General features: G+C 39.5%; 1 protein-coding gene across 2 annotated transcripts in view; it reads left to right on the top strand.

Annotated features, from left to right (window-relative positions):
• The window catches only part of GPATCH2L (G-patch domain containing 2 like), a 54875-nt gene that overhangs the window by 3221 nt on the left and 25613 nt on the right, over positions 1 to 26041 (top strand). For both annotated transcript variants that reach the window (XM_008699408.2, XM_040641617.1), the window contains exons 3-6: positions 15093 to 15157; positions 19774 to 19950; positions 21972 to 22051; positions 24986 to 25044. In XM_008699408.2, coding sequence (XP_008697630.1) covers positions 15093 to 15157; positions 19774 to 19950; positions 21972 to 22051; positions 24986 to 25044 — 381 coding nt within the window. The remainder of the gene's footprint in view (positions 1 to 15092; positions 15158 to 19773; positions 19951 to 21971; positions 22052 to 24985; positions 25045 to 26041) is intronic.

Genomic DNA, 26041 nt, shown 5'->3' with positions numbered 1-26041 from the left:
ACAATTTACTGCTGTTTATGCCACGTAGATCAAAATGTAGATGTTAGAACGAGGGTCTCAGCAGAGGCTGGGGTGTGTGTTTGTGTACGTGAGAAAATGCTGCTGCCAGGCACATGGAGTTTGAGTATGTTCCTGGTAAGCTGCCTTTCCCCATCAGGAGTCCAGGCTTTAGATACTGGGCTATCATTCTGTTGTCTGCTACTTCCAGTTTGACTGTATGGGGTTTATTTTTTATGGCTGACATTCAGGTTGTCTGAACACATGGTGGACTTTGAAAATAACAGTACTGAATCCCATTAGTCTTACACCAAATGTCATCGAACCAGAAACATTTGGGTCTATTGGGTGCATGTTTAAAATGGCAGTGTAGTTTTTGGTGACTTTATTTTTTACATCTCAGATAGTCCTAGGAACATGGATAATCCCCACCTTGATACTTTAATATTACTCTTAATCTCAGTGTGTGACAGCTGTTTCTCAAGGAAGATGCTCTTGGTGTTTTGGTTGGGGCGATTCTTTGTGCTGAGGGACTGTCCCATGCTTTACAGGAGATTTGGCATCCCTACATTGTTCCCATCCCCTTCGTAGTATCAAACCACATGGCTTTATGGATGCTGCCTGGTGGGTTGGTAGTCCCAGTTGAAGGGTTCAGAACTCCACTGTATGGTAGGCACCGCTAATCGTGTTTTATAGGAGAGGAGATGGAGGTTAATAGCATTTAGATAATTTGCCCAAGGTCACCCAGTGGCAACACTGGGAATTAAACCTGATTCCAAAGTTCATACTTAACCACCATGTTTTGCTGCCCTTTAAGTTTGCCTTTTTCGTGGCTCTTTTTCCATCTCATCTTAGCTTTTACAACTGAAGAATGTGTGGCCTTTCTCAGGACTTTCCTTTTGAAGTTTGTCTGAAAAACAAAGACATAAATCTTAGAAACTATGAGGTGAAGCTATGTCAGTAATAGGAAAAGGTGCTTAGGTCTTTATCCCTGTACCTTTCATGGGTGATTTTTAATCCAGCTTTAACAGTTTTTCTGACTAACTTTATATTTGCCAGTCTCCACAACCAAGTAGGCTTATAATTTGGCTTCCCTGATTCTCCTCTAATATACATCCTAAGACCTAATTACCCAATTTATATGTATGATTTTGGGTTATAAAGGGTTTTTTTTTATCATGTTATTTTTAATCAAATAAATGTTTAGCTGGCATATAGCCTTTCACAATATCATAATCCTCAATTGAGGCATTTAAGTTTGTTTCGATATCAAACCTATATACCACATAATTTACTGTTGAGAATAGTGATTTTTAAAAATTGTTTTTTGCGATGATACCTTGTGTTTATTTTTCCCCAGAATTTTTCTTTCTTTTTTTTTTAAGATTTATTTTATTTTTTATTTATTTGACAGAGAGAGAGAGAGAGCACAAGCAGGTGGAGTGGGAGAGGGAGAATCAGACTCCCCAGTGAGCAGGGAGCCTGATGGCGGGGCTCGATCCCAGGACCCTGGGATCATGACCTGAGCCAAAGGCAGACGCTTAACCAACTGAGCTGCCCAGGCGCCCCTCCCCAGAATTTCTTGTTAAATTATGACATAATTGTAGGTTAAAGACTGTTAACTCTGTCTACTCTTTAAGATAACAGTCCAGGAATGGTTCCAGATATAGAGTCTGTAATCTAGCAGTGAGACACTCAGTCTTTCCAGTTCCTTCTTACCCCAGACACATCTATTGCACGTTATAGTCAGGTTGTAATAGTGAACATTCTAGTTATATGAAAGCCTAGATACGTTGAAGTAGGCAGCATTTCTTATGAAATTCTTACTCTTTTCAAATTGAGAAAACCTTATTCCCCCACCCCCCTTTGTGCTATTTGCCTGGTCCATGACTTCAGAGTTCTTTTAATAACATGGATGCCCAAGTCCTTGTAGCTATGAGGGAATAATAGCTTGAGTAGTAGCAGATCTAAAATGAGTATAATTCTTCTTTAGAATCTATTTAGGAGTCTTAAATATGCCTTGACTTATGTTGATTCATCTGTAGTTATGAGCAGAAGTGCTTTGTGTTTTTTCCCCCTAAATCTGCTCTGTGGAGAAAGAGAGGTGACTGTAAATTATATTCAGTCTCTCAAATAAGATGGAAGTAAAATCTTCTTCCCTCAATTATTATTTAAAGATTTTATTTATTTATTTGAGAGAGAGAGAACATGAGATGGGTGAGGGACAGAGGGAGAAGCAGACTCTCCACTGAGCAGGGAGCCCAATGCGGGGCTCGATCCCAGGACCCCGGGATCATGACCTGAGCCGGAGGCAGATGCTCAACTGACTGAGCCACCCAGGCGCCCCTAGAACTTTACTTTTTATCAATGGTGTTGAAGATTGTCAGCCTGTATGGTTCAGCTTGTAAAATTATTAGGGTGAAGGTGATCAATAAGCTTAACTTAGCCTTGTCAGTGGATAGAGTTCTTTTAAAAAAATGTGTGAGGTGTTTTAGGTTTGAAAATGTATGTCTCAACCAGAGAGCTTTATTTCTAGTTTACTTAAACTCATTTTACTAATAACCATGGAATAGTTTAAGCTTGACCAATAGTTCTTTTTTTTTTTTTTTTTAAGATTTTATTTATTTGATAGAGACACAGCGAGAGAGGGAACACAAGCAGGGGGAGTGGGAGAGGGAGAAGCAGGCTTCCTGCTGAGCAGGGAGCCCGATGTGGGGCTCGATCCAGGACCCTGGGATCATGACCTGAGCCGAAGGCAGACGCTTAATGACTGAGCCACCCAGGCGCCCCTAAGCTTGACCAATAATTCTTTCTGCTTCTCTTTTTCTGTTCTTCCTTCAATTCTGCACCAACCAATCCCTCAAGAGTTCTGAGGAACTGAGAGTGGTTATGATGTAATAGTATTTTATGCCTACAAAAAGATCAGTTGTTATTTTAATGTTTTCCTCTGTATGTGTGTTCTATTCTAAAATGGAGCAGTTTTTTGTAAAATTACTTTCTAGTGTCCTTATTCATATTGTCTATATAGCAGCTGTTAAGTGATTCATAGCCTAATTTTGCTCTATTCTTCACTAACACATTTGTTTGTTCCCTTGAATATAGTTTAGCTTCTGTTCTTTTATAAGTGAATTGGTTTGGTGTTGGCCTGAAGTCTCAGTCAGGAGCCTTCCTAAGGTGATGTATTAGAGGCCGATCTCACAGGAAAGAAAATATTCCCTTCTCTTGGAAGGCAGGTGACAGAGATAGAGTGCTAAACCTCCCCCCTCCTTCTCCAGCCCAGGCTGACCTTCTGCGGCCCCTTGGTGCCTCTTGTTTTCTTATTTTTATAGAAAATCAATATCCCTTCTGACACAAACAATAGCTCAGAAGCAAGAATAAATGGGAGAAAGCTGAGATCTCTGTCCATCACCTTTCACTTTAACTCCCCCAAACTCTTTAATTATGAGCATGCTTTGCTCCAGGTGTTTGTGGCAGTGAAATTGCTAAATGAGGACCATTTTAACCAAAGATTGGGTGATCAGTAACACTCTATAGCAGTAGTTTGTTGGATCAATAGCATTCATTATTTCATGGTTAAGGTAAGTAGCCTCCTTTGCAAGTGGAGGTCATTAGTCAGGGGCTACTGGAACTGTGGGAAAGAATATATGTGGTAGATTGAGGTGGTTCTGTTTTCTATTCCAAAACTGGGAGTGCTGACCAAGAGTGCATTACCGTCGTTGCCATGGTGCTGTTGCATTTGAGAGTATCGGATAGCCAGCATGGCGTGCCTCCGTAGATCTACCCAAAGTTCTGCTCGTGTATCCTTAGGAGCAGCTACGAAAGCTTGGGAGGTGGATTTGATACTACTGTATTTGAAGGTCTGTCTCTTGAAAGAAATGTGTTCGGATTATTTTGCACGACTCTGGAGGACGGTGGTAGGACTCCTAGAAGTACAGAGAGTTAAATGTTGCCTCATAACATTCCAAAAATTTGAACTCCAAAAATGAAATGAATTGTTTCATGAGGTAGTGAGTTCTAGGTCCCCGAAGGGGTTCAAGGCTGTGCCGTGGTGACCGTGTACTGAGTTTGTGTAGAGTTGGAGAGGTCACACTGCATGATTTTTCAGGTCCCTGCGACACTGAGATTCTCTCATTCTGAAAAGTCACAGCCCCATTCCAGTGCATTATTGCAACTTCATATTTTAAAAAGCATCTGATAACCAGCATCAGCTGCCCACTGAAATACTTACAGAGACATAAAACACTGTAAACTCACATCACCAGAACCTAGGACCTAGAGGTGGCCTCTTGCCAAGATCTCCTCAAACCACAAGGCTGACAGATGTGCGGTTGAAAGCCCACATCAGCGCTGCCGAGCCAACGCTGAATGTAGATAGCAAGAGCCTTCCTCCTTTCTCTATAGTCAGGCCTTTGTTCAGAAACGCAGGGTCCATTTCAGTCAGGAAATCAGGCAGCTGCAGTTTGAGCTAGTCCCCTCTTAGCCACAGTTTCTTTCTGTGGTTTTAGTTACTCGCAGTCAGGTGCGGTCTGGAAGCGTATGATCCTTCTCCTGCCATATCATCAGAAGTAGTCGCAGTAGCCTGACACCGCCTCACAGTGCCTGCGTCATTCACCGCACTTCATCTCATTATGTAGGCATTTTATCCTCTCACATGATCCTAAGAAGAAGGGTGAGAATAATAAGATATTTTGAAAGAAAGAGACCGCATTCATACAACTTTTGTTATACTATATTTATATTGTGCTATTTTATTATTAGTTATTGCTTATCTTTTACTGTGCTTAATTTATAAATAAAACTTAATCAAATCACAGATATATATGTATAGGAAAAAACATGGGTTTTTTAGGGTTAAATACTATACAGGTTCAGGCGTCCCCTGGGAGTCTTAGAAAGTATCTGCCGTGGATAAGGGGGAACTACTGTACTTCCCAGTTGGCATCTTTCAGTCTTTATTTGGAGGCTCTACCTCCCAGAATACACTTGGATAGGGAATTAGTGTTTTCTCTGTGTGTATTTGTGTTTGGGGTAGGAGGCAGTCATGGCAAATTGAATCCTGGGAAATGTATTCTCCAAGAATAAAGTTTCCTGTTGGCATGGGCAGAGAAGAACAAATCACTCTTAGTGGTGCATTCTAGAAATTGTAATGTTTTATATAGCTTTATATATTTCAGACTCTTGGAATGGGGTCAGAATAAAGCAGTGAGAGTTAGAAGAAGATCCTGTCTTAGTCCAACATAGCTATCTGAGAGAGGGGCGCCTGGGTGCCTCAGTCGTTAAGCGTCTCTGCTCAGGGCGTGATCCTGGAGTTCTAGGATCGAGCCCCACGTCAGGCTTTTCCCCTGGGAGCCTGCTTCTTTCTCTCCCACTCCTCCTCCTTGTGTTCCCTCTCTCACTGGCTGTCTCTCTCTCTGTCAAATGAATAAATAAAATCTTTAAAAAACACAAAACACAAAAAAACAGCTATCTGAGAGAAAAGCCTACCAGTGACACTGGACATTAGGCCAGCGGCTCTGCACATCGTCTTGGCCAGTTGTAGATGTGAGAAGAGCATGTTTCCCATGTCCAAGGGAACAGAGAATGGGACCAGGGGTAATTTACATACCCTTTCTATTGACAAATAACTGATTCTAGGTAGACCAGTTCTCAACAAGAGGCCTTTGAGCAAGTTCTGCAGAAGAAGGGAAAAGGAACATCATCTTGAAAGTTCAGAGGAAAAGCACATCTTCAAAAATAATTTGCCAGTGGAAACCAGAAGAACATTTTAGAAAATCTTCTTTAAGATGCAAGAAGACATAGCCACTTTGTTTTTATTGGGTTGGTTTTTGTCGGTTTGTTTGTTTTAAAGTTTTTATTTAAATTCTAGTTAGTTAACATAAAGCATAATATTGGTTTCAGGAAGTGACTCATCACTTACATATTAACACCTAGTGTTCATCGCAAGTGTCCTCCTTAATACCAGCACCATTTAGCCCACTTCCTACACACGTCTTCAGCAACCCTCAGTGTGTTCTTTATAGTTAAGAGTCTCGTATGGTTTGCCTCCCTCTCTTTTTTTCTCCCTTCCCCTGTGTTTATCTGTTTGGTTTCTTGAATTCCATGTATGAGTGATATCATGTGATATTTATCTTTCTCTGACTTATTTCATTTTGAAACAGGAGCAGTAAGTCATAAGGGTAAGGTGGCTATTTGAAAACCCCATAGTATGGGAGGAGAATTGTTGGGAAATTTGAAATGTAATTGCAGTGTTAAAACAGGACAATTCGTTTTGCTGAAAATTGAGTTCATGTGGGAAACTTTGGAAGCCCTCCCAAAATGCAGAGAGAGGAGGTAAAAATGAGAGACAGAGGATAGAGGCCCAGTCTGTGAGTAAATATTCCAAAGGAAGAAACAAGCGTTGGAATAGAATAATGATCTTTAAAAATACAGCTAAAGAGGGCGCCTGGGTGGCTCAGTTGGGTGAGCATCTGCCTTCGGCTCAGGTCATGATCCTGGGGTCCTGGGATCAAGTCCCACATTGGACTCCTGGCTCAGTGGGGAGCCTGCTTCTCCCTCTACTCTTCCCCCCTGCTTGTGATCTCTCTCACTCAAATAAATGGGTAAAATCTTAAAAAGAAATATATACAACTAAAGAGAAAAAGTGTTCCTGGGTTGAAAAAATTAAGCAAAAAGATTAAAAGGGAAAAACAAATGAAAAGACACATCTACCTAGACATATCCTGGCAAAATTTTGCATTCTGAGTTGGTGGTGGGGGCAGAACAGGTATAAAGAACAATCTTTCCTTGCTCGGTGGGGAGCCTGCTTCTCCCTCTGCCTGCCGCTCCCCCTTCTTGTGTTCTCCCCCTCTCTGACAAATAAGTAAAATCTTTAAAAAAAAAGATCTTAAAAGGGATGAAGACAAGGCCAGCATTTATCCCTACAGTACTAAATGTGAGGGGCTACAGTTGCCTTTAGAATTTTGAGTGGGGGAAAGGCTCTCCCATTCCTCCCTGAATTTTATGTATAGCTTAGATTTCATGTGGAAAGGCAGCAGAAAGACATTCTCAGACATTCAGGTCTCAGAATATATGCTTTTTAAAAATTTACACTGAAAAGACATCTCTTCTAACTGAACGTAAATCTCTCTTAGCTCTAAGAAAAGGTAAGTCTTAAGAGGATGGGTGGGTTTCTCTAAGGCACAGCCCCCCAGCGCAGTGGCAGAGTCCTGAGGAAAATCATTTCCTTTACAAAGTAGATCTGATTGCAGGGGCCACATTAATGAGCCTGTGAAACCAGTGAGGTGGCTTTCTTTCGTGGTATCTCCTAATTGAAACCAAAAAATAAACTCCTTCATTATACATTCTTATAACTTACTGTGAGAATAATTTTGCAGTTGATGAGAGATATTTCTCTGAAAAACCTCTCCCTCAGTCGTATTCACTTTTGGACTCTGAAGTCTGATTATATATGGTTGTAAATGTACCACCTTGACCCAGGAAAAAAATTGAGCAAAGATGATTTTGGGCTACTTAAAAAAAAAAAAAATCAATGGGTGAGGAACTCAGGGTTAACTTACTGATACCAACTTTTTGATGATAGGTGATAAACTAATTCTGTACCTCTTTATTTTAATTGAGACAGGTATAAACTATTCTCATTCAGTTCTAAATTTACAGTTCTCTGTGATTAGGAATATGAAAGAAGCAGCAAGCTGTCAGGTCAGAGGACAAACTGTGTTTTTTCCTCCCAATTACGAGAGTCAGAGAAATTTGTCTTACTGAAACTAGGAGCTTCTTGTTAGGGCTAGAAAGTAGGGAATTATTTTCAAAAAAGAATTCATAAAAGTGCTGTATCATTTATTGCTGCAGAAAAAACTACTCTAAAATTTAGTAGCTTTAAGCAACAAACATTTCCAGTTCCTGAAGTCAGAACCTGCGAGCAGCATAGCTGGGTGGTTCAGACTCTTTCATATTGTTGCAAGTTGTTGGCCCTGGCTACAGTTGTTTCAGGGCACACCAGGCTGAAGGACCCACTTCAAAGCTCACAGGGCTGTTGGCAGATTTCAATTCCTTATAAGCTGTTGGACTGAGAGTCTCAGTTCCTTTCCATGTGGGCCCTTCCACAGAGCTGTTAGTGTCCTCAAAACATGGTAGTTGGCTTTTCCCTAGAGGGTATGATTTGAGAGAGCAGAAGTGAGAGTGAGGAGAGAATGCCAGCCCTCACTGAGTGCCCAACATGGAAGCCACAGTCTTTCATAACCTAATCTCAGAAGTGACCTACCATTACTTCTGCCTATGCTGTTGGTTGTACAGGCCAACCAGGGTGGGAAATACCAGGCAGCTGGGATCATTGGGAGTCATCTGGGATCATTGGGAGTCATTTGACAGTCTTGTTACCACAGATGTCTCCCCATCTTCTGAAAATTTTTCCTGACTTAGTATCAAGCTAGTTTAAGGAATGGTATTCTCAGAGTAATATTTCTCCAGAATTTGGGAGAATGTTTTTACTTTGATTTCAAAGGAAGAGCATTCAGGAACTCAAAGGGCAAGCAAGGGTATAGATCACTGAGTATATTTTGTTGTATTTTAAGTATGCATACTGAAGATGAATGTTTATTTTTAAAATTCAAGGTATGGCATTAAGAAGGAGAGCTTTTTCTTTCTTTTTTTTTTAAGAGTATTTTAGAGAGAGGGAGAGAGTGCAGGGGGGAGGGGCAGAAGGAGAGGGAGAGAGAAACCCAAGCATATGCCATGCTGAGCACGGAGTCTGGAGCCCCACGTGGGGCTTAGTCTCAGGATCCGGAGATCATAACTGAAGTTGAAACCAAGAGTGGGATGCTTAACCGATTGTGCCACCCAGGCGCCTCAAGAGGGAGAGCTTTTTCAAAGTGAGTTCCTAATTAGTTTTCTTGGTGTTCGGCATGTTTGATGCATTTTTAGCTGATACACAGTATAGTCAAAGCACAGCTAGAGCTTCGGCTGTGTCTGAATGTTTTAAGTAGCAAAAAGCAAAGAAACACTCTTTCCCAAGTTCAGTTAATCTGTTAGCATTTTCAGGAGAATGAAAATGAGAAATGCTAAATGGAAAAGTATCTCATGAAGAGGGAAATGTGGAGTTACTTGGTAAATGAATCTCTCTACACTATCCGTATTTTGATGGCCATTCAGTGAGCACGTGGGCTTTGGAGATACACCACACTGGCTCTGATGCTTATTTGCTGTGCAGTGTTGGGCAACTTGCTTGACCTCTCTAAGCCTTACTCCTTCATTTGTAATATGAGGTCGACATAGTTACCTCGTAGAGTTTTGGGGTAGAAGAAATGTAATAATGAAATAAAGCACTTAGTACTTTGCTGGGCCTGTAGTAGAACTCAGTAAATGGTATTATTGGTATCAGTAATTAACAGTAACCTTCTATATTAATAATTTTCTTAAACTCAATTCAAGTACCAATCCCCTTCTTGAGACACTTGTGGTTTGGGTAACTGCTCAGAGCTGTGTTTGCCTCACCTGGATGAAACCCACGGAAAATACTGGATTTCATAGGCCACATTTATTTTTCCATTCAAAATGAAAATAGATTCGAGTCCCATAGAATTTGTTTTTCTTTACGGAAGTATAATTGAGAGCCCTGTAGAATTGAGATGACTATTTTAATAAAAAGACTGTCAGGAAGTTACTACTATTAACCTCTAAAATACTAATATGGGGCACGTACAAGAATTAGCACCCTAAGTGTAGCTTTTGAATCTTGCGTCCTTTGCCTCTGTATAATGCTCTAGATTTCACAAAGTGGGTTCACATGCCTCATGTCATCACATCCACAAAACAACCCGTCCATGTTTTACATGAAGGAAATAGGATTAGAGATTGAAGTAACATGCCACGAAAGCCGTAGAAGGGGAAGCAACAGAGTTGATCTGAAGGAGTTCATTCCATTTATGTAACATTTGCCGAATGCCTGTTTTATGCCAGGTGCTCTGCTAGGTATTGGGGACGTTGAAATGAGCAAGATCTTTCCCTCTTACCCAGCCTGGATCTCTCTCTCTCCTCTCTATAGGCTTTTCTTTCTGCCTGGGCTAGTCAGGGAGGGGTGATCTGTACTACTTGAATAGTTTCAGTTTACCAGTTGGCCTGAAGGTCCAGCTTCCTTCTCATGATTCCTGGGATTCAGAGAACTCAGACTCTTTGAGGCCCTGGGAAGAGAATGACATTGTTGCTACTCTGGGATGTTGACCTCTGTCCCCGAAGGCTGGTTTTATCCAGCGGAAGTGTACAGCCTCCTGTCCTCCTCTGAAGTGGTGTTTCCTTTGACATGATGCCCCGCCCACTCCATCCTGTAGTTTGTTCATCACTATACATGAGGGTTGTCAACTTTGACACTACTGACATTTTGAGCCAGGTAGTTCTCTGTCGTGAGGGCTGGCCTGTGCTTCGTAGGGTGTTTAGCAGCACCGCTGGCCTTTACCCGACAGATGCCAGTAGAATACCAACTCCCCCTCTCCACTCCCAAGTCCTGACAAGATGTTTCTCCAGACACTACCAGATGACCCTGTGGGTGCAGGTTGGGGTGAGGGTGGGTCGGGGGGAAGATGGGGGTAAAATTGCTTTGAGTTGAGAGCTACTGCTGATATTTCTAAGTGCTGAGATGGGGTTTTCACTTCATTGACTTTGCTTTTACCAACAAGCGTGAGTTTCAGATTTAGAGAACTTAGTAAGACCAAAACATTGATCCCTTCTGTAGAATAAAAATACTGTAGTTTTTAAAAGTTCTTAACGGAGAGTTTTTGCTAACTTGAAAAAATACCCTTTAATTGCTCCTCAAAAGGGCAAACAGTTCATTTTCAGAACTTGGAAAGAAGAGCAGTTCAGATGATAGCATTCTAAAGTTCATACCAAGGTATACAATGTTTAGCTAAGAGTGTTTGCCCTGGAATTAATTATTCAAGTTGATGAGGGGTATCAGTAGTGTTTTATTAAGCTTGATTCCTGTGATAATCTACTTCTCTGAGAGTGGATGCCATGCCCAGTCATCTGGTCTACCAAGAGTGCCTTGAATTACAAAGATGGCCAGGTGGGAAGGTTAGATGTATAGATGTGTGATAAAACAGAAAAAGCAAGATGTTAACTGCAGTGTGTGATGTGCAGTAGATGTGATGGAGTGTGAGTGGTAACTGGAACTTCGTTCAACTTTTTCATATGTTCAGAATTTTTCATTATAAAATGTTGGCAGAGGAAAGCCTCTGGAGCTGCAGGTTAGGGTAACTCTCCTTACACGTCTGTTATTTCAGTTGGATGTGGTTCAGTTGCTTTTCTGACAATATTATAATAATTAGGTAACACAAGCGGTGGTCTTAAACCCAGGCTTTAATTTCGTGTCTTATTTAAAATGGTGGCTATGCTGCTGAATTAAGTGTGGGAACATGTTTTAGTGAAAACTATTATAGAGAATTGTGATATATTATTACTATTTTTTTCTCACAAAGGAGTGCTTTTAAGGTGTTTTCTGGCTTCTGAAAGTGGGGTGGTTTCTTCAGTGTTGTAAGGTTAAATTGTGGGCTTGCCCACCCCCTTATTTGCAGAGTATTAGTCATTGGAAAACATTCTTCTTTCTCTGTTTTCACAGCCTTCTCCCGTAGTCTGGACTAGGTTTTTAATAAAATGTACACCTTGATGTTGTTATTGACATGTTTCTCTGTTAGTTTGAGTACTGGGTAGAGTGGTTTCTGGTGGTATGGTAAATAATAAATGCTTATAAGTGAATGAGTGAAAGCTTAGAAGAAATGGGGGTGGGGATTATTCCTCCTTTTTCTCTGAGAAACTTCTTATTGCCCCAATTTGGGATTGAATTTTTTAAATGATGTATAAATTATTTGTAGGGTTAATACATTTTTAGAAATTTTAGAGATATTCTAGGAAGATTTTTTTTGTATGCAAGCTATTTATAGTTAGAATCCTGTGAGAACAGGGAGTACAGAACAGCTCCCAAGGCAAAGACAGGAGGCATTGATGCCTCTATGAGTTGCTGCCATTTTAGGAAAAGACAAGATCTCACACCTGCTGTCTTTGTGGGTTTTGTCTAGTTACTTTTTCTGAAGATTAATAAAGGCTGAGTTTCTGTCTTCCTGACTAAGCTTCAGAGCACCACAAGTAGAGTGGACATCAAAGGTAGGATCATACTTTTTTCTTATAAAAATGAGGAGCAGAGCTTTTTCTCTTTGCCTAGTAAAAATGCTCATGGCAAAAAAGTTACAAACAAATTTGAAGGTTTTGGAATAGGAAAAACACGAAGGATCCTGACATCTTTTAACTTTTTGACCTTGTGAACTACAAAGGTGCTAAAAGAAACTTGTGTTCATTGAAAGATAGGAGCTTGATTTTAATAAAATATTAAACATTCTGTTTAATTGGCTAACTTAACATTTTACAGTTGACAAATCATTGTTAAAGTCCCACCAATATGATTTTTTTCAAAGAAGCATGCTGTCTGAGCCAGAAGTGAATGAAGTCTGTGGGACTGGACAGCTTTGGCCTGTAACTTGGGAGGGGAAATGTTTGCTTCTACTCTCTAGCTAGCACTGCATTTTTGCTGCTGTATGGTAGTGTTCATGTGCAGACATGCCACGAAGTTCCCACTTTTGTTTTCATTAAATTATGCTAATAATTTCTTACATATGATTAGATTTCCACAATGCAAGTCCTTCTGAGAGAATAAATAGAATTAGCAGATGCTATCTAATGAAATAGTCATCTCCAGATACTAGTAGACAGGTGATACTTTTGTGTAATAAGCATTCTGTAAGACAAATTATTTTCTTTATGAAGAAAATACCTGTCTCCCTTGATTGTAGTCTTAAAATCCTGGTGATATTTTTGTGACATCATTGCCATTCCTCGAATTAACTATACATGGAAAGCTTAGACAAGTTTAATCCAAGCTTTTTCAAAAACAGTAAGTCTTCTTAAATACTGTTGACAAAAATAGGAAATGTGCAGTTGACAGGAAGGCTTTAGGTTACCAACAGCTTTCTTGATCCAGCAGATTTCTTTGAGCTTGCCCCCTTAGTTTAGAATATGAGGAGAGAATGGAATCCATGCAAAAAAGGATCAAGGAAGCACTGTATCTTGTAGTATTTATAGGTGGCTGGAAATGAATGGGGAAAAGAATTGACAGATTTTGTAATAAACCAAACAGTTTTAATTTTTTAATTCTAAATACTCAAGAGTAGAACTTGTAATACATGTAGAGCAGGGATCAGCAAATTTACTCTGTAAAGAGCCAGATAGTAAATATTTTAGGGATTTGTGTGTGATATGTTCTGTGTTGGAGCTACTCAACTTTGCAGTTGTAGTGTGAAAACAGCCGTCGATGATATGTAAATGAATAACTGGCTGTGTTCCAATAAAACTTTATTTATGGACACTGCCATTTGGATTTCCTATCATTCCGACATGTCACAAAATCATTTTTTGATTTTGTTTTTACCCCCAATCATTTAAACTGTAAAAAATCATTCTTAGCTCACAGGTCATGCAGAAATAGGTGGCAGGCTGTTGTTTGCTGATCCCTAAATCTCAGTTCGGGATACTGCTAACTAATAAATATATGACATGATGGTGGGCTAGAGTGTCTGTTCCATGGCCTAGTGTGCTTTTTAAGCTCTCCTTACTATCAAGTGGAGTTAAAAAATGTCAAATTTGCTTCATCTCTGAGGGCAGATGAGGATAATAAAGTAGTAATATGAGAAAATGTGTAGTAAGACTCAAGGGAGTTAGACGATATTCTTAGGAATTTGCTAAAAGTGCAGAAATAACAGTTACGTTCAGCAGGCACAATTCCTTGAACTCAGAAGTAGGAAGAGTGCAGAACTCAGTGAGGATATCTTCTGGATTGAACTACAGAGCTCTCTGAAGATTCTAAATCCATCAGAATCCAGTCGGATAGTTTTGTGAGACATTTCTTGGAATGACACCTGAGAAAGTTCCCACTTACAAAGACAGAAGAAAATAAAATGAAAGAACCTTTAAAGAAATCGAGTATGTTTTATTGGCTCTTGCTACAGCAAATTTCTTGGATCTATTCAGAGATAAAACTTAAGTGAGGAAAGGATTGCTACTTAATTTAATCAGCATTTTAAGGATTTGGTGTTGGCAAGATATTTGGAAGTGTTGCAAAATACAAAATATTTTCATATTTTTGATCCAGAAATGTAGACTGGGATTTTGCCAAGCCTATTCCTTATGCAGTATGATGAGAATGTTTCTTCTTTGCTTTGGTTTCTTCCATCTTGTAGAGTAGGTGAATAAAATTGGCTAGCTTGGAAGGAAACACTCCCACTCAAGAAAATAGTTCATATTGTAAAGAATAGAGAAAATTTCCTTGAACCAGATCAATTGAATTTAATGAAGATTAGGCAAAAGAAATGCAGCATCAGAAGAATCACAATCAGTTGTTAGTGATAGCTCGGGAAATTAAGCCAATTGAACAGAATTCAATAGGGTAAAAGTTTTCAGTGGATTCAAATGGAGTTTGTTTTTATGTTTTTATTTTTAACCTTCTGTTTTGAAAATTAGTTTTGTTGTACCCACTTCATATCAGGAAGACATTAAATTTAGAAAACATAACTTTGGTCATACTGACTTTTTTCCTGTTGATGGATTTTTGTTAGCTGCTGTGTAAATGGGGAGAAAACTTGATAGGTGTTAGATCTCTTAAAGTTGGATAGCTTCATTTGAAACTGATAGTTGACAGTATTTATAAATAAAATGGGTTGATAAATTTGTAAATTTGTGTTGTTTTATATATCCAGCCGGGTTGAGATTACTTCTGTGAGGCTTAATGAGTAACTTCCTAATGCTAACCTAACAAAGTGACTTCAGATGTTTATAAAGTACTTTGAAATATAAGCAAAAGTTTTAGAGTTTTCCTTTTATTTGTTCTACAGGAAAATAAGCTCTCCTCTGTGGCTTAATTATGAAATTTACATTTGTGATTGGCTAATGAGCTGGAGTGAAATCAGGGAAACTTGGGATGTTAGATTTGAAAACCAGAATGGGCACTGCTTTGTTTTTCACAGGAGCTGATGTGTTCTCTTATGTTTGACTCTTTTTTCCAGTGAAACCAGCAGTGTGTGTAGCAGCAGTGACACAGGGCTCTTTACCAACGATGAAGGACGGCAAGGTAATCTTGATCCCAGCTTTGGGATGTTGGTTCAGTATTTCTGGGGAGATTCTAATGATTAGAGGAGTGACTCAACTGAGAATATGGTGGTTGTCTATGGCAGTGGTTCTCAAACTTCAGAGCATTTAAAGGCCACCTGTTAAAACTCCTGAGCTCCTAGAAATCAAATAGGTCTAGAGTTGTCCCCTGGAATCTGAATTTTTCGTAAGTACCTGCAGTGATTTTTATGCAGGTAGTTAGTTCAGACTTTGAGAATCAGTGATTAGGGGAATATAGTGTTAAGGATGGGACTTTGGGAAGTTGCTAATTTTACTAGAACCAAAAAATATCCTTCTGTATTATACTCCTTTTATTGGATATTAAGACATTCTTATTTTTACATAAGAATTTATTTTTATAACCTCATTTATAAATGAGCATAGTGTTGCAGATGAATATATTCCAGAAAACATCTTTCAATATTAAAACTCCTGAAGTTTAGCTTAGACCATTGTGAATGAGGCTGGTATATGTCAATTACCAGTTCTTCATCTTTACAGCCTAAACAGTAATTTGAAACTTTGTTTTACCCTTGCTTAGGACCACACTAATTGTGTACCAGTAATAATTTCATATAGCTTCTTTGGACTGTAGTTCTGTTAATCTAAATAAGGGATTTGTAGATGTCTGAAGTCCCTTTTAGCTCTGAGATCCAATGAATTTTTCTTTAAGGGTCAAGTGATTGAAGGACAGAAGCTCAATGGCTACGTGTCTAAGTTGATCCAGATAGGCTCCCTAGTAACTGAAGGAATCCTGGGACTGTGACACTCAGGATCCAAGTTCTGAGTTTGGAGAGAGATCTTGGGGGATTGTATCTCACCCATGCCTCAGAGTCGTGGGCGTGAATGGAGTTGCAGAGCTTCCTACTATAATGGAGGTTGTTGTGTGTACATTTCTATCCCTTTCTGATTCCGAGGGAGCCACGTGTCATTAGAGGCTGTGTGTGTATACTCCCAGGTAGGGTGCAGCTAAGATCTTGATTCTTTTGTCTCATACCAGGGAAGTCTGGTGGTCTTTCCATGAATGAACTAGTGTGTACCATTTAAAATTACAAATTTTCTTTGCTTTTATAGTGTTCTATGAAGTATCATAATGTGTCTCTCTTTTTTAAGATTTTATTTATTTGAGAGAGAGACAGAGATAGCAACGGAGATAGTGAGAGAGAGCAGGGGAGGAGAGGGAGAAGCAGGCTCCCTGCTGAGCAGGGAGCCTGATGCAGGGCTTCATCCCAGGACCCAGGGATCATAACCTGAGGCAAAGGTAGATGCTTAACCGACTGAGACACCCAGGCGCTCTTCACAATGTGTCTCTTAAAACTTGTGATGTATAATTATCCAGAGGTTTAAGAGAGTGTGGACCTATTATGACAGGTTAAGTGTGGGCCTTTGAAAAACCTTTCTACTGGTAAGGAATCCTTGGTTTATGATGGAAGATTTTAGAATATGCTATTGCCCCAGCTTTCCTCTCTGTCTCAACTTCATGCATTCTGATGATATTTAGATGCTTGGAGTTCTCAGCACAAAGCTATGTTATTTCCTGCTTCCATATCTTTGTTTATGCTGGTGTCTTTGCCAGAAGTCTCATCCTTACCTTTTCTGGAGTGGTTGGTCGTCCACCAAGACACAGTTTTCCTTTTGTCCCTCCAGGGCATATTTATGGACTGCATCAGTGGGGTTTTTTGCTCTCAATTTCTTATTGGGTTTGGCCAATAGGAAGCATTAGCAGAGGAATGGAGGGAGGGAGGTGAATGATACTGAGTGTTATTAGGCAAGTTTTTATCATGATAACACCGTTTAACAGCCCCAGAATTTCAGTGGTTTACCACATTCATTTCTTGCTGTGGTCCTGGGGGTTGGCTGTGGTTCAGCTGGTCTCCAGGCTTTAGATTAGGTTTGTATCTACTCAGCGAATCTTATCCTGGGACCTCTGCTAGAGGAGCGTGTGGAGCACGTGGCGCATGCGGCCTGGCTTCTCGTGCTGGAAAACGTGAATGCTAAGTGACCAAACCAGAGCATAACTACATATTTAAAGCTTGTGCTTGAATCACATCTGCTAATGTTCTACTACCTAAAGCAAGTTATATGACAAGTCAGTTATCAGTGGGATGAGGAAGTATGCTCAGCCTCAAGGGGAAGGCTCTGGAATTCCATGATAAAAGGCAAAAGGCATGGATGTATTATCATAGGGAGGTAGTGAAGAGTTGGAAGCAATAATGCAGTCTACCACATTGGATTGTAGCTTTCCCTGGCTCCCTTTCTGGTTGGCAGCCTTCTATAACCTCAGTTTTCTCTCTGGTCTCTGATAACCATTCTTTCTCCTTGCTGCTTCAGGTTTAGGAAGGGTAAAGATTCCCCACTGTGCTGGCTCCAGGTGCTTCACCAGCCCTTATTGCTTCCTCTTAGTACTGTCTACACTTTTGTAAATAGTCACTTCATTAAAGTCTCAATTATCCCATTTAAATGTATGTGCATTTCATGAGGATTCCGACTGATACACACTCAGTGGAGGCCTCATCTCCTAGAATCCTTACNNNNTTTCCCTGTACTTACTGCTTTCTTATCACTTACCATATGATGTTATTGTTTATAGATGTGTGCCTTTTCCATTGAAGCCTTCCAAGGCAGGAATTTTTTTTATTATTTGTAACTACAGTGGGTAACACATTGCCTGGTGTATAGTAAGCTCTAAATAATTAGTTACCGGAAAAGCCAGATAAGGGGAAAACTCTCCTTTTTTTCCCTCAAACAGAATTAGACATAGAACCACAGATTATAAAACAGCTAAACCTATTTTGGTTAAAGTGGGAGGAGCAGGAAAGTCTGGAGCCTGATCCATCAGCCTCTTCCTTATTCTCTGGCAGTAGTCTTTTTTGGGGGGGAGCATCATGCATCCTAGTGAACCCAGAGCTGGGGACTACTGGTCTAGATGACTTCACAAGGTTTCCTTCAGTTCAGTGAGTCCCTTTTTATATCTCAAAAATCTTGAGTGAATGCTTAAGAACAACAACAACAACAAAAATGCCTTAATGGGATGCCATTTGTCTTCAGGAAATATGATCTAGCTAACTATACTGTTTTAATAAATGGCCTAAGGAATGCTTATGAATAAGAAAGGAATTAATATATTGACATGCAGAGAAACTAATCACTGTTAATTCTAAAGCCTGTCTTTAGTTCATCTTGTGTACCTGGTTTGGTGGGATGCTTTCAGGGTAATGATTCTCAAGATGTGGTCGTGAAGTCAGCTTAGCATCCCTAGGGAACTTGCTAGAAATGCAAATTTTTGATCCTTTCTGCACCAGAATCAGAAACTTTGGGGGTAGGGCACAGTAGTCTGTGTTCTGATAACCCTTTCTCCTCCTTTTGATGCCTATTGAAGTTTGAGAACCACTGGTCTAGAGAAACAGCTGTTGGTGGTGTGTTTTTATAAGGGAACACTTTGAGTAACTTTTTTATGGGCATTTTCATTTACCTTTTAGAGATCTCCAGGGTGGGTTAAGAGTTACCATTATCCTGGCTTATGTTAGTGGGTCATGAATCTGATACTTCATGTACTTAACCATGGCCTGAGCAGTTTTCCCTGGGATCCGGCATACATTAGGGAATGAATGCACCGTGAACTCTTCAGATGTTCTTGTAGTAATTCCCTTCATCCTTGCTATTTTGAAAGGAGTACAGAATGGTAGACCTAAAGTTATCTGTTTTACTACTTTTTGCCGGCGGGAACAAGTTCTGTTGCAAACTGAGATGCTATCATCCTAGCCAGTAGAAAGAGGTTTGAACCAAGAGTCTGGCTCTATGGGTCTAGTCTTGACTTTGTCATTGATGAGGAGTCTGGCCTTGGGTCAATGGTATGACTTCATAACAAATCTTGGGGATTATATTGCTTGTCCCTGTGGTTATTTTTTTCCTGGTTGCTTGGATTGCTAGTGTCAAGATGATTTTTCCCATTAATGGGGTACTAAGGGGTACTAAGGAAGAATTGAGGTATGGGTAACATTTTTTATTCACCTATTATGAGAAATGCAAATATAACATCCCTCAGGAATAGGTAGGTTTGAATGGAGAAACATTTGGGCTTTGAACCCTCAAGTCCGTTTATACCACAGAATGGTACATAAGAGGCTACTTAACTTTTGTGTTAAAGGCTTTGGACTTAGTCAGGCTTTGGGTTCAGATCTTGGCTTCATCATTTATTAACTTTATCTTGCCTTCTCTGGGCTTTAGTTGCCTCATTTATAAGTTGTAATTAGTGTAGGGTTTAGAAGAGATAACATACTTACAGATTTTTAGCATGGACTCTTACAGGTGGTAAGGGTTTAGTAAGTGGTAGCTTTATTATTTTTTACTCATAAAAGTCCAGTGTAACACAGTATGACATTATGTGAAACTGGTTTATACTATAATTTTCATCATAATATATAACATATAATAGAAGGAGGATCAAAACAAATTTTTTGTACTTTGACTTTATTTAAAAAGTATAATCAAATCTGTAGGTCTGAGAAATCATCCTCCCATTTGGTTTTCATGCAGCATGTTAAAATTCCAACTTAGGATATGATCTTTTTACTTTAGGGGATGATGAGCAGAGCGATTGGTTCTATGAGGGAGAATGTGTCCCAGGATTCACTGTCCCTAATCTTCTGCCAAAGTGGGCTCCTGATCATTGCCCTGAAGTAGAAAGAATGGATTCTGGACTGGATAAACTTTCCGATTCCACATTCCTTTTACCTTCTCGACCAGCTCAAAGAGGTAAGTTTTGAGGAGACCAAAATATACTTCACACTTCCATGGTTCTCTTTGGGGAGAATCATCCCATGGCAAGCATACTCATTCCTCTAAGAATGCATTAACTATCTGAATTTTGGAGCTAGTCCAGGGATTTTTCTAGAAGATTCAAGGGTGAGTCTCAAAGCTTGAGGTTCTCCATTCGTACCTAAATCAACCCATGGAGACTCTTGGGATATCTATTAGCAGGGCATTCCTTCAGCTTGCTATTGCCATTTGTGCCAGATTTAGGAAGCCTAGCAGCGTGTCACTGCTGCTTACCTGCTGTGAAACCGATGGGCTATGGAGTCCTCAGTGGGAGCCTGAAGTATTGGATCTTGGAAGAGAACAGATTTCAGTAAGAACATTCACATACAAGGTATAATGACATTTTTTAAATTGGATGATTTTAAAATATTTCCTTTAAATAATTTTATTTTATTCTATTACCTTGGACTTAAACACAAGTACATCCTTTCCTTTTGCTTTTCCTTTACTTACGATGTAGCAAGGTAGAGTGGAAGAGCCTAGGACAGGGGGAAGGAACTGGGGTGATAAAACTCTCAGGTGCTGTCTTCTAGCCCCGTGACTGTGACAGAGTCACTTCATTTCCTTGGGACATGGGGGTCATCACTTAAAATAATTGCGGCTTTGAGCACACTGTTTCAGAGGTGTCTTTTTGTTCTATAAAGTGATGATTCTGGGGTGCCCAGTAATCAGTCAGTTATTAAGTATTTGTTGGGCATCTGTTGGTGATCAGAAATACGCCCAGAGCTGTAAACTCCTATAGCATTTTGTTATGATGAATTTAGATGATTGAAAGTCCTTCTCAAAACAGGTAGCTCTTGGTAAAGGTTATTGCCTGGCTGACGCACATGTTTGCTACCTTAATAACTTGGATCTAACATTTCAGTGACCATTTCTGAAAATTCTTTATGGACCACTTAAAATGCACACAAGTAAGAACAGGAAGAACAACTTAAAATGACCTATAATTCCATACCCAGAGACAGTGTCATTAACAACGCTTGGGTATGGATTCTTCCAGTTGTGTTTTTTATGTGTAGAACACATATATTAGAAAAATGGGATTATACTATACAAGCTATTTTTTTAAATGTTTTTTTATTATATTATGTTAGTCACCATACAGTACACCTCTGGTTTTTGATGTAAAGTTCGATGATTCATTAGTTGCGTATAACACCCAGTGCACCATGCAATACGTGCCCTCCTTACTACCCATCACCAGTCTGTCCCATTCCCCCACTTCCCTCCCCTCTGAAGCCCTCAGTTTGTTTCTCAGAGTCCATAGTCTCTCATGCTTCATTCCCCCTTCTGATTACCCGCCCTTTCTTTATCCCTTTCTTCCCCTACCGATCTTCCTAGTTCTTATGTTCCATAGATGAGAGAAACCATATGATAATTGTCTTTCTCTGCTTGACTTATTTCACTTAGCATTATCTCCTCCAGTGCCGTCCATGTTGCAGCAAATGTTGAGAACTCATTCTTTCTGATAGCTGAGTAATGTTCCACTGTATATATGGACCACAACTTCTTAATCCAGTCATCTGTTGAAGGGCATCTTGGTCTATTTTAACTATTATTTTATGACTGAAATGTTTTTGAGATAATAACTAGCATTTAACTTATAATTAGAAATTATTGATACTACTCTTTATTTGTATAGTGTTTTCAATTTATAAAGTACCTTCCCTTTGCTATTTCATTGAGTCTTCACATCAGCCCTGTATGATAGGACTGTGCGAGTGATTATCCCTCCTTTATACGTGAGGATGCCTAGGTCAGAGGTAAAGACACACTTGAGATCATATTGCAAAGGCATGAGAATGATAAATCCTTGGCAAATAGACTAGTGATACTAGTTTAAGGCTCAGGCTCGTAAGATCCTGGGGAGGAAGGCCTTTGGTGTACTAGAAGCATATCATTGCTAATGAATCTTCTGCATTCCTTTCTGAGGGCTTTCTTTTTTTTTTTTTTTTTAGGGTACCATGCCCGCTTGAATCGTCTGCCTGGAGCGGCAGCTCGATGCCTCAGAAAGGGCCGAAGAAGGCTTGTTGGGAAGGTGACCGCCTTCACTGTCTACTGGGCTTACTGGGAGACTGGGAGGACAGTATTCCCTGTGGGGTTTGTGTACCCTCTTGATAATCAAAGGTGCTGCAGAACTCCATGGAGTAAATCAAGCCAACTGAAATATTTTGCAAGTTCACAAGAGTGAACCTTAATGTAGGATATAAATGGATACACACCTAAAAGATGAAGCTTAACTCGTACAGAAGTTTTGACAAAGCAAATACTGTTATGACAGTTTGTCTGTCAATCTACAGGCCTGCTCTTGTCTCTTCTATTCTTTCGATTAATCTTACATTATTATTGTAGAAGCTGAAATACTCTTGGCTTCTTTATAACTCCTCCTGAATTCATGAATGCTTCTTCTGTCCTAACTTTGGTCTTTTATTCTAGAATTCATTAAAAAAAAAAAAAAAAAACTGGAAAGAAAACCAGTTATCAGATTTCAAAAGCTTTTCTTTGGTCACGTGGGAGGACTGTCTACCACTTACTCAGTTCTGCCTTTGCCAGGGACCGTACTTGGCACTCAGTTCATTTAATCCTCCCAACAACCTTACAGAACAGGTGATGTTCCCACTTAGCAGATGAGGAAAACTTGGGTTCAAAGAAGCTAGGTAATGTCTGATATTACCCAGATAGAAGTGGCAGAAGAGAGAATTGAATCCAGCTATACTTCTCTTTTATCTTTTCTAATTTAAAATTTAAAAATTATCATTATTTTTAAAGATTACTATTTATTAATTTGAGAGAGAGAGAGAAAGAGCACAAGTGGGGGGGAGGGGTAAAGGAAAAGGGATAAGCAGACTCCCACAGAGCAGGGAACCACTGCATCCCAGGACTCTGGGATCATGACCTGAGCCAAAGGCAGACACTTAACTGACCCATCTAGGTGCCCCTAAAAATTACTTTAATTTTTTACTCTAGCTTTGAGATTGAAGGTAGGTTAAGACTGGGGTTCATACCTAGTTAGGATGGTGGTGGGCAAAGGGCAAGAGAGTGAGAGGCATTTCAGAGCATTAATGTGTTCACTGCAGAAACATTTAGAATGCCTACTATGTGTCAGGCTCTGTGCCCGGCCAGGTACATAGTGATCACAGCCACAGCCTGGCTACCCTCAGGGGGCTACTGTTTTGTAGTTGAAATAGGGAACTGTTTTCTGGAATTTTAGCTGTGTAAAAGAAATGAAGCTATTCATTTCCAGGTGAACTCAGATATTTTTAATCTTTTTCAATTTCAAATCTCTTAATTAGAAAGACATTTGATTATGGAAGAATGATACCTTCTTCTTTTGGCTCATTGATTTCAGAGACATTAAAATGCTGCTTTCGCTGTTCTGGGAGCTTATTCTTAGTTAACAGGATAGCTAATAGGGTAGGAGTATGTGAGGTGGAGGGAGGCAGGAGGTTGGGAGTAGGGAACAGAGAGGTGGTTTTACTTTTTATCAGTTGGGCATGAAAGATAATGTTCTACCTTACTTAGTTTCAGCTCCTATAAAATAAGAGCCTTCCACTTCCATTGAAGTAGATCAGTTCATCTCGAAGGCTCCCTTTAGCTTGCCTGGAAGGAAACTAGGGCCTGTTGGATGTGCCTCTAAGAATTTCAAATGAATAGGATAATATTTACTTGTTTAATTCATCTTCATCACCTTAAAGGGATATTTGTCATTTCTAGCAGAGGTCAGTGTTCTGCCCCCCTTCTTCCCCCTCCCCCACCTCTCTTCTCTTTTTCTAAATTGTAATCATAAATAATGAGTTTCATTCACAGCTCCCTGCCAGCGAGCTGCTAATTACGCAAAGTACTGCTTGTAATTTACACAGTAATAAACTGTAAATTTAAACATTACGGCACTTTAAGTTAATAATTTTTCTGCAGTAACAAATAGCTCATTTTTCACCCATCCTTTCCCTTGGCCCCTCTACTATGGCTGTGTCTGTGACCGGGAGGCATGTGCGTAAGGGATGAAGAATGTGAAGAATACAGTATGTGAAACCTTTTCATTTAGCTCCACTCCCGCCCAGAGTCTGACCTCAAATTAATTTTTCTATAGTCATTTCTGCTAAATGTGTACCCTAATATTTTAGGCTAATCCACACACATGAATAAATACAGATCATAATATTTGCCTAGTAACAAATGTGTTTGAGTAACAGACTTCACGTTCTGGACATTGATGCCCATGACTTATGCGCTCTCATCTTAACACTCGTATGTACGTAACTCTTACTCATGTAGCGTTGGTGCGCTTCCCCAGGTACTGTGATAGACCTTCATTGTAAATGTACTCAAGTTAAATGAAGGGTGAGTGCCTTGTGCCATTTTTCAGTTTTTTGGAGATGAGTAGTTAGTTTCTGAATTGCTTGTGGTGTTATGAGTAAGATTTCATATTACAGTCTTAGAACCCTAAATTTAAGAACTAATTTGTACAAACTTCTGTTTTACTTTAAAAAATGATGCTTAACAGACAAGAGAGGGTAACAATTTTTGTAGGTTACAAAATTCCTTTAATAGGTGTACGTTTAGTCAGCAGATTTTAGGTGTTACCAGTGAGGACTGGCTAAATTTCCCATTATGAAAATCCTATAATCTGGGGAGCTTGGTATGTAGCTTGTTAAAAATTGGCTGCTGTTGGATTTTCAAAAAATTTTTTCTATTTCTATATACTTTAATAACTCACTATTAAAATGCTATCTATAGTAAACAAGGTTTATAATGACTTTTTGGAACACTAGAGAAAAATAAGTCTAGAATAACGTAAAACTTTAAGATAGATTCCCATAAAAAGAAATAAATTTGCTGTTGAATTTTAAGATTGACATTTCACATGTGCCTTTGAGGTTGCTGGCGTAGTTATGGGAAAGTGTGAACTTGATGACAGATCATACTTTGTTTCTGTGGTTAGTTGACACTGTTGTCTTCCTTGCCTTTGCAGGAGACCAGCATAAGTACTGAGAGAATAGGCCACATCATTAGTGACCCTCGGCAGAAGGAGTAAGTGCTTATATATTTACTCATTATCCTAGCCCGTTCTTGGAGTAGGACGCAGAGGGAAGTTTTACAAAGGAACCTAGAAATCTGACTCTAGAGCTGGATGAGAAGATCTTAAAGATTTGTACTTTACAGCAGTTAATGTGGCTAAGGCCCTAAACTCATGAGAGTGATTTTTTTTCCTTTCTAGACTAGTTTTTATTTCTTTGCTGTTTATATGTATAGATGCTGCCTTATAAAAGTAGCCTCCAGTTAAGATGTTACTATTTATTTATTTATATTGATTGATTGATGTATAACATTACGTGAGTTTCAGGTGTACAACATTGTAATTCAGTATTTATATCCACTACAAAGTGATCATCACCATACATCAGCATGAAATGGAGCCCTTTCACCCACCTCTCAACCCTCTTCTCCTCCGGGAACCACCAATCCATTCCCTGTATCTAAGAGTTTGTTTTGTTTTATTCTTTCATTTGTTTTGTTTTTAGATTCCACGTATAAATGATGTCATACAGTATTTGTCTTCTCTCTCTGACTTAATCATCTAACCTAATAATCCCTCAGGGTTCATCCATGTTATCACAAATGGCAAGATTTCCTTCTCTATGACTGAGTGGTATTCCATTGTGTGTATGTGTATTTATGTATACACCACATGTTCTTTATCCGTTGATGGACGCTTAGGTTGTTTCCATATCTTGGCCATTGTAAATAATGCTTCGGAGAACATAGAGGTGTTTATATCTTTTTAGGTTGGTGTTTTCATATTCCTTGGATAAATATGCAGAAGTAGAATAGCTGGATCATATGATAGATCTGTTTTTAATTTTTTGAGGAATCTCCATACTGTTTTCCAGAGTGGCTGCACCAGTTTACATTCCCACCAACAGTGTGCTGAGATTCTCTTTTCTTCACATCCTCACCAACACTTGTTATTTCTTATTTTGTTGATAATAGCCGTTCTAACAGGTCTGAGGTAATATCTCATTGTGGT

The sequence above is a fragment of the Ursus maritimus genome, unplaced genomic scaffold, assembly GCF_017311325.1.
Source record: "Ursus maritimus isolate PB19 unplaced genomic scaffold, ASM1731132v1 scaffold_25, whole genome shotgun sequence".
NCBI classification, from domain to species: Eukaryota; Metazoa; Chordata; class Mammalia; order Carnivora; family Ursidae; genus Ursus; species Ursus maritimus.
The sequence above is the reverse complement of the archived record's forward strand: the minus strand, read 5'-3'. Positions and strand labels throughout refer to the sequence as shown.